The sequence below is a fragment of the Oculina patagonica genome, chromosome 2 (assembly GCF_052425735.1).
Source record: "Oculina patagonica isolate OP01 chromosome 2, crgOcupat, whole genome shotgun sequence".
Taxonomy (NCBI): Eukaryota; Metazoa; Cnidaria; class Anthozoa; order Scleractinia; family Oculinidae; genus Oculina; species Oculina patagonica.
In genome coordinates this window covers 19542433-19549872 of record NC_135759.1, presented here as the reverse complement: position 1 = coordinate 19549872, position 7440 = coordinate 19542433, and the positions used below count along the sequence as shown (strand labels likewise).

The 7440-nt window shown below is 39.0% G+C and overlaps 1 protein-coding gene across 6 annotated transcripts; it reads left to right on the top strand.

The window, feature by feature from the left end:
- Positions 1-678: 678 nt before the first annotated feature.
- On the top strand, positions 679-6376 carry LOC144643408 (uncharacterized). Of its 6 annotated transcripts, none has more exons than XM_078502656.1 (6): positions 679-875; positions 2312-2554; positions 3720-3911; positions 5129-5159; positions 5267-5326; positions 5613-6376. In XM_078502656.1, exons 2-6 carry the CDS (start codon positions 2315-2317, stop codon positions 6053-6055), a joined length of 966 nt encoding a protein of 321 aa, XP_078358782.1. In that variant the 5' UTR covers positions 679-875; positions 2312-2314; the 3' UTR covers positions 6056-6376. The 6 variants fall into 6 exon arrangements, with proteins under 6 accessions (XP_078358782.1, XP_078358780.1, XP_078358781.1 ...); XM_078502654.1 differs by lacking the exon at positions 679-875 and adding an exon at positions 1035-1143; XM_078502655.1 differs by lacking the exon at positions 679-875 and adding an exon at positions 1416-1762.
- Positions 6377-7440: the final 1064 nt, after the last annotated feature.

The following is a 7440-nucleotide window of genomic DNA, read 5'->3' as shown; positions in this document are numbered from 1 at the left end:
TGAAAGCTCTTTGTATATTGATCTTACAATAAATAGTATTATTCAATGCATGCCTCCTTGAAGTTTTCGGCGCCAGTTTATTTGTCGAGGATGCAAAAATACACTCATACAAATCTATTTGTCTGAAAAAGTTAATTAGGGTTCAAGTGCTAGGCGAGGAAGTTCAGGTGGTACCCCTACACAAAAGCGATGCTGGCATGTGCTGCGCCAAACTCAAAGGCTTTTGACAGTTTTGTATGAAATATATGATTGTATATGCTGCTGATTTGTCTACAACATGGTATTAGTTTGAAGGATTTTATACAGATCATAAAGATTTTGTGGACATTACTTTTCCAGTCGAAGGATGAAGGAAAAAAAAGAAGTCCGTACTATGTATGCTAGCGGTGTTCACAATAGTAGGCAAAGTTTTCAGTCTTCTATCACCGGATTTTCGATTATGAGTCAGGTTGCGATCTTATGTTCTTTAGGATTTCGACACGGACTCAAATGAAACAGTGATGAAAGGCATGTTCTTAAAAGCTTAAAATAGTTCCAAATTAAAAACATACCACAGAAACGAAGACTGAAAAGCATCCGGCTTTTATTTTAATGAAAACAAACTTACTTGACCGCTGAACGCGACAAACTTTATTTTTACAGACATTAAATAACAATAACAAAAAAGCTCATGCGAGTTTCATCCTCTGGGCTTTAAACAATTTTTTCCTGTAACGCATGTACTATTGTTCTCTTCATGCCAAACTTTGGCGATTCGGAATGCGAATGTGTAGTGGTGATTCTTTTTACAGATAAGGAATTCAGCATATACCGCCCTACCAATTCCTGCAATTCGTACATACCAGACAGTGAATGGCGTCTCAAACGTCGTGGAGGTTAATGATTGAAGCTTGATTGTTATTTAACGGGAAATCCTTCGCACTGTAATGTTTATTCTGAGTTGTCTTGATAGTTTTAACAGTTCTTTACAACTGCAGATGATAGATTCAGTACAATATCAGTATCAACTGAATCGCTATCAGTTAACAAGGGATTATTCATAGACAGCAATTAGAGTTATAACGACGTTTCACACAATTTTAATGTAGTCCACTGTTAGATCTTGATAGCTGCTGCACTTGGGTCCGATCAACTTGGTTTACGGTAAGCTCAACTGGTGATCTCTCTTTGTTCAGCAATGTTACTACATCATTATTACTTTTTTATTACTTGTAACACCACAGAAAAAAGAAAGTTAAAAAGTTTCAGTGAACAATTTTAAAGCTATTTCAGCTTCCGATCACTGCCCCGGACTGGGATCACTGTCCGATCCGATTTGGGATGTCACAACTGAGCTGGTTGCGTTACATGTGAAAGGGGGCGTTTGCGTTACACTAATTTAAAAAGAAATGTAAACTGTAAAGTTCAGGTGTAGATTCTTAGATATTAAGGGGCATATACGACAAACAGGTAAATAAATATAGGTCAATATAGGATAAGAAAATATTTTGCCACATCTATGTCATGCATAGTTCATTATTCAGTTGTTCGCCCAGGGGTAAAACAAAAGTACATACGTAGGAACAAAGTTTACAATCAACCACGTGCTTTGAATAATACCGTGAATTGTTAAACATATGCAAAACAGTTAAACGAAAGTGTTGAACAAATAGGACGCCACGATCTGCGGAGTGTTCTGTCCATAAAGCGAGACCTTGTTCCTCGAATAAGCTTACTTGTCCGCAGTACATCGACGGAATTTAGTAAGGATAAATAACAGCCGGTGGGCAACCAGGAGTCCTCCACAGTTTTCCTGAACGAAAAAAAAAATACTGAGGTAACAATTACTAGTACGCCGTCATGCAACATCGCCATTTTTACGCGATGTAATAAATGTTCCTTTTGCTCTTTATAATTTCGCTTTCTAACCTCTTGGTTCACGATCAGCAAGGAAACGAAGTCCACATCGTATGGCCGACTGTATGCTTCTCTTTTGAAAAATATGTTTTTTAACTCTCGTTTTGCGGTCTACTGAATTGTGTAATTAACCATGATATTCGTTTGAAAATGATCCGAAGTTTTGTTTGTAGAGTAATAGGTTCAGACGGCGTGGAGAACAGATGTTCATCGAGTTGATATGTCATCCGATTTTGCTTTACAAAGTATGTAAGTTAGACACGCGCCTGTTACGCAGGCTAGAAAGTCTTCCGCGACTCTGCAACTAAAACAGCCATTTTAATTTGACAGTGAGGCTTGCGTTACCAGTCATCTGTTAGGATCAATGCAAATGTGCCTTCTTATTCATTTTATTACATTGTCATTTGCCGTTTAGATAATGGATATGTTCTCTAGGACCTCGCTGGAGGCACATAACAAGCTGCGTTCCGCGCACAATGTGCCACCCTTAAGTTGGTCGAACGAGCTTGCAAGAGGAGCACAGATCTGGGCAAAGAAACTAGCAAAAGAAGGTGGCCTCAAACATGATCAACTGAAGGGGATTGGCGAAAATGTGTTTATGGCATCTCAGGGTTTCGATGCTGCAGCAGAAGAAGCCACAAAGACCTGGTATTCAGAGGTAACTGACAAAGTGTTGTCCCTTACGGGGAGGTCATCAGGAAAACGGCCTAATTTAAGCTGCAATCCACGCCACAATTCTTGGGACACTTGCCGTTTTTTACACTTCAAACAGGGAAAAAATCAACAATTACCCCCCCTACCCCATTACAATGTTGTGTACCTTGAAAAAACAATGCCTTCCGTTGCCGTCTATTTTGCAACATTGGTTTTGGGGGAAGAGGGGTTCTCCATTTCTGAGAATTCGTAACGGAATGTCACGCTATGATTGTTGAAATGAGTGTCCCAGGGAATTATGGCATGGATTGTGGCACAGTCGACCATGCCGGGAAAGGAAAACACAGAAACGCGGATATTAGGGGGTGGGGGTGAGGGAATAATTTTAGGCCCAACTGTGAATTGGACGATGTAGGTGAATACTGTATGTGGAGCGGCCCCGCAAAATAAGTTATCAAGTTACAAAATATTTGCACTTACCTGAACCACCGAGGATTATAGGTAGCCCAATTTAAGAAGGCAGCCACATCTTTAGTGTTGTGAAACGAACTATCACTTACAGTTTGGCGATCACTAAAAGTTTTGCTCAGGACACCGAGTCAGGTTATCTCGTAGCCTGCGTAGCAGGCGTCTGTGTAGTTTTTAGCGCGCGTAAAAGAGTGCGCGATCGCGAGAAGGCCGCGCGAGGAAAAAATCGAGGAGACGCGCCTCCTCGATTTTTTCCTCGCGTGGCCCTCTCGCGCCTTTCGCGTTTCTCCCATACGCGCGCTAGAAACTTACGGCGCCTGCCACGCAGGCTAGTTATCTCGTGAAAATTTTCATACTATTGTAACGGTAGACACGCATAATGTACCTCTGGAATAATGTAAGGATCACTTGTACAAAAAGCAGCGAAGTGAAGCCGGATCTTGGCGTAGATCAGGATCAGCAATATGGAATAAAACGTTAAATCAAATGCAAGTCTGATCGGACAGCTAAAAGGCTAAATAATTTTTATTGAGCCTTTTTAGCTGTCCGATCAGCCTTGCATTTGGCTTAACGCATATTGCTAGCTTATTGTAGTACTCACGATGAGACTTAATTATTTCGGAAAAATGTTGGGCTGTACATAGGTGATGCATTGCAGCTATGCCCTTAATGTTAACGCTATGCTATACCCTAAACGATAGGTAGAGCGATACGATTTTAAGACAGGGGGCCATCAGCCCGGTACGGGCCACTTTACTCAAGTGGTATGGAAGAATTCTAAGGAGCTGGGCATGGCAAGAGCCAAGAGTTCAGATGGAAGTGTATATGTGGTGGCCAGATACCGTCCTGCGGGAAATGACTTAAACGCCTTCAACGGCAACGTCCTTCCAAAGGTTGGTAGTCTAAATTAAAAGCACAATTAAAAGCAGCTTATTTAAGGACGTTCGCGCCAAAATTTTCTACTCGATAGATTTCTTTAATTTTTTTGCTGCAGTCAGATAATGAGTTACTTGTGTCAGAAATGCAAAAAACGTTGGGGTCACCGACTTCGTTTCAGAGAGAAAGTGTGTGGAAAACTACCCTGATTTTGAAAAATTGGCGCACGTTATTCAGCATGGTTTACAGGGTTTATATTTAAAAATATCAAAGATGAGTAAACGGAGGCTAACGATCTTAGTCACATTTTGTAGAAGTGCGACGTCTGTTGCGTAAATAATTCCTAGTTTTGCCATCTTTTTTGTAAAACTAAACCCTGGAAAAACGCATTTGAAACTGTCGTACAGCAAAAAGGAAAGTTCACAAAGCGGATTTCAAACCGTCAGTGTGACAAGAAATCAAACTTCCACTCGATAGATTTTTTTCATTTTCTTGCAAAACGTAGATATTAACTAACAAAAGTGATTCGTCGGCACAGTGAGAACAGTATGTGTATACAGCTAATTCGAGAGAGGTTGTCGGGAAAAAAGCACAAAAGTGCACGCGACAAGACCGAAAGGTGGTCTGGATATTCTCGTGAATTTTGCATATTGGCCTACAGTAAAGCCTGATTTTCACTAGCGACGCAAGCACAAGCGCAAGGATAACAGCTCTAATCACCGTAAAAACGGCTTCGACTCAAGCAAAAGCGCAAGCGCATTGCATTTTGATCCTTGTGCTTGTGCTTGCAGCAAGCACAAACACAAGGATAAAAAATTGGTTCTTTTTGCCTGATTGCGCTTGTGCTTGCGTCGCTAGTGAAAACCAGGCTTAAATGTACAAGATTGGACTAGTTTGCACGGAAGATTTTGTTTTTCCTCTCAGAAGGCCTTTCTCTGTAGCTTTACTTTGACTGTCGCATGTCTTTAAGTTTTGAAAATTCATCTAAAATTCAGCGTGGCTTAAAGTTCTTTGTTTCCACATGTCTAAAGAGAAAGAAAACGCGAAAATTCGTGTTTGTCATGTCGCCATCTTATTAGTATTCAGCACGTACAGTAGCTCTCTACTTCTACCCAAACTACCTTTCGGTCTAGTTGCGTGCACTTCTGTGCTTTTTTCCGACAACCTTTCACGAATTCGCTGTATAGTTCAAGCTTACAAAACTTAAACGTAACTTTATTTTTGTCTGACTCAGGTGTCAACGGGAGAAGAACATCAAATGCCAGGTACCGTAAGTCATTTAAACAAATTAAATCATCCCTGAAATTACATGTTGTACTTGAATCAACTGATCAGTAGTGGTTAAGGCAAAGTTTTGTGGTTTCTATTACAGAGAAGTCATCTCCGCAACAGGAAGATCTGATCAAGATGAAAGATTTTTCTATTCCAAAAGGTACGGGAACTAAAATCTGTATAGTAAGAATCAATCCGAGCAATCTTTTTTGGTTTTTGTCCTACTTTTATTCTAGTGGTGTTTTATCTCTTATAAATTAGGCAGTAGGAGTGTCTAATTGCATTTCTCCTAGGACACCGCCATCTTGGAATTGTCAATTATGGGTGCGATTGCAATTAACTTTCTTGTGTTGCAGATTCCTTAACTAAATCTTGCCGGGTTTTTCTTCCAAGAAACCATTATCGTAGAATTGCCATTTATGGATGCATTTTTTCTTACCTTGCAGATTCGTTTATTGACGCTGTCCTAAAAGCACATAACGATCTTCGCATCCTTCATGGCGTACCCAGTCTGAAATGGTCACCTGCGTTGTCAAAGGACGCGCAAGCTTGGGCCGAGAAGTTGTCTCGAAATAGTGAACTGCGCCACGCGAGTAAGGAAGAACGGAAGTTTAAAGGGGAAAACATCTGCAGAATGTCTAACCATTATGATGTCTCTGACGCTGTAAAGATCTGGTATTCGGAGATCAACAGCTACAAATACAACTCGCCTGGTTTTAGTATTGACACCGGTCATTTCACTCAGATCGTTTGGCGAGATACCACGGAGGTTGGAGTAGGAACTTGCAAGAGTCGAGATGGAAGACTAATGTATATTGTAGCTAGATATAACCCAGCTGGAAATGTGCTGGAGAGGTTTCATGAAAATGTTCTGAAAACGAATAGCTGAGCTAAAAATCGTAGAACACCTGCAAGACATTAAAATATCTCTCAGTATTTTATATATATAAAACAGAAAAGTCAAGCCTTATGATGTAGTAAGTCCATGTTAGCTGTCATTACTGTTAGCTACCTATATATATATCACATTACAAAGTGAAAAAGATTGCGAAAACTGTGTGTTATATAGAAGAATCATAGAAATACGAGGTGAAATTTTACCAGAAGGAAACGACAAGACGCAAAAACTCGTTATTCTATTGGTTAAAATTAATACAATGTAATCATATAATAAACATCTACTTCATTTACGCGCACAACAATATGGCTAAGTGAAGAAAAAAAAAAAAAAAAAATGTGTATTCGCGAACATAGTTTTTCTACATGGAGAGATGGCATGGACTATAGTTTTAATTAAAGGACTTTAAAGTAATGTTAGCACAAGAGACAAAATAAGGAGTACCACAACCAGATGACAATGAATAGAACTTTTTAATTTGGAATTAATATTGCTTCGGATATTTCGCAATTGACAGGCCATTCATTTTAAGTAATTAAAATTGAAAATTGTTGGTGCAGATTTGTTGATGCCTGGTCCAGAAGAGAAATATATTTCACTCCCCTATTCTTCCACCAAAGCTTAAAAGATCCCGTTTTCCATAGCCAAAACGGAGGAAGTTAAATAAATAAAGATGAAGCAAATTAAGTGTATTTGTCTTCCCACCGATAAATTATTTATTGCAAAGAGCTAATAACACTAAAAGCCAAATGATAGTAATAGCTTGAAAGCCAGATAATAATCGGCAAACACTAACAAATAACATAGCACGTAGTTATTACAATCGAAAATTAGTCGTGATCGTATAACTACCTCGCTACCAAGTGTTTAAGCTAGAAAAACTTTAATAATTATGTGTATATACTCCGATCCATGTTCGGTCTTTGATATAATTTTGAATATCCTTTGCTTTGAGTTTTCTAAAGGACAATATTATAATCCTGAAAAACGAAGAGATAATTTCCTTCATGCTTTCGTGCCTTTCAGCCATTTTTTTCTGACTAGCTTATATACCTTATCTATAAACATGAGGCAAAATTGCACACCTCAAGGAGCTTGAATACATTTCCACAATATTAATTTTAAACTAAAGCTGAAGATATGCTGCATTGATCAACTCTTCCTTGAGCAACAAGCCCAATCGTTCGCCTTTCTAATAAATAAATCCAACAAATATTGGCCACGCCCAAAGTTATTGACTGTTCCCCATTGCGTGACAAAAATATGCAAGTGGTTTTTCTATTTTGGTTAAAACGCTCCGTCTTTCTACACAAAAATTAAAACGGAAAAGGTTAAAATGTTCTTTATTTTTGATGGAGGTTTGATTTCTTGACCAT

Bases quoted from the DNA above. Each gene is read 5' to 3' on its own strand.
- LOC144643408 (XM_078502651.1), top strand. From the start codon at position 2,100: ATGTTCATCGAGTTGATATGTCATCCGATTTTGCTTTACAAA. The intron at 5,160-5,266 runs GTACCGTAAGTC...TTTCTATTACAG, and splicing joins AGAAGAACATCAAATGCCAG to AGAAGTCATCTCCGCAACAG. The intron at 5,327-5,612 runs GTACGGGAACTA...CTTACCTTGCAG, and splicing joins AGATTTTTCTATTCCAAAAG to ATTCGTTTATTGACGCTGTC.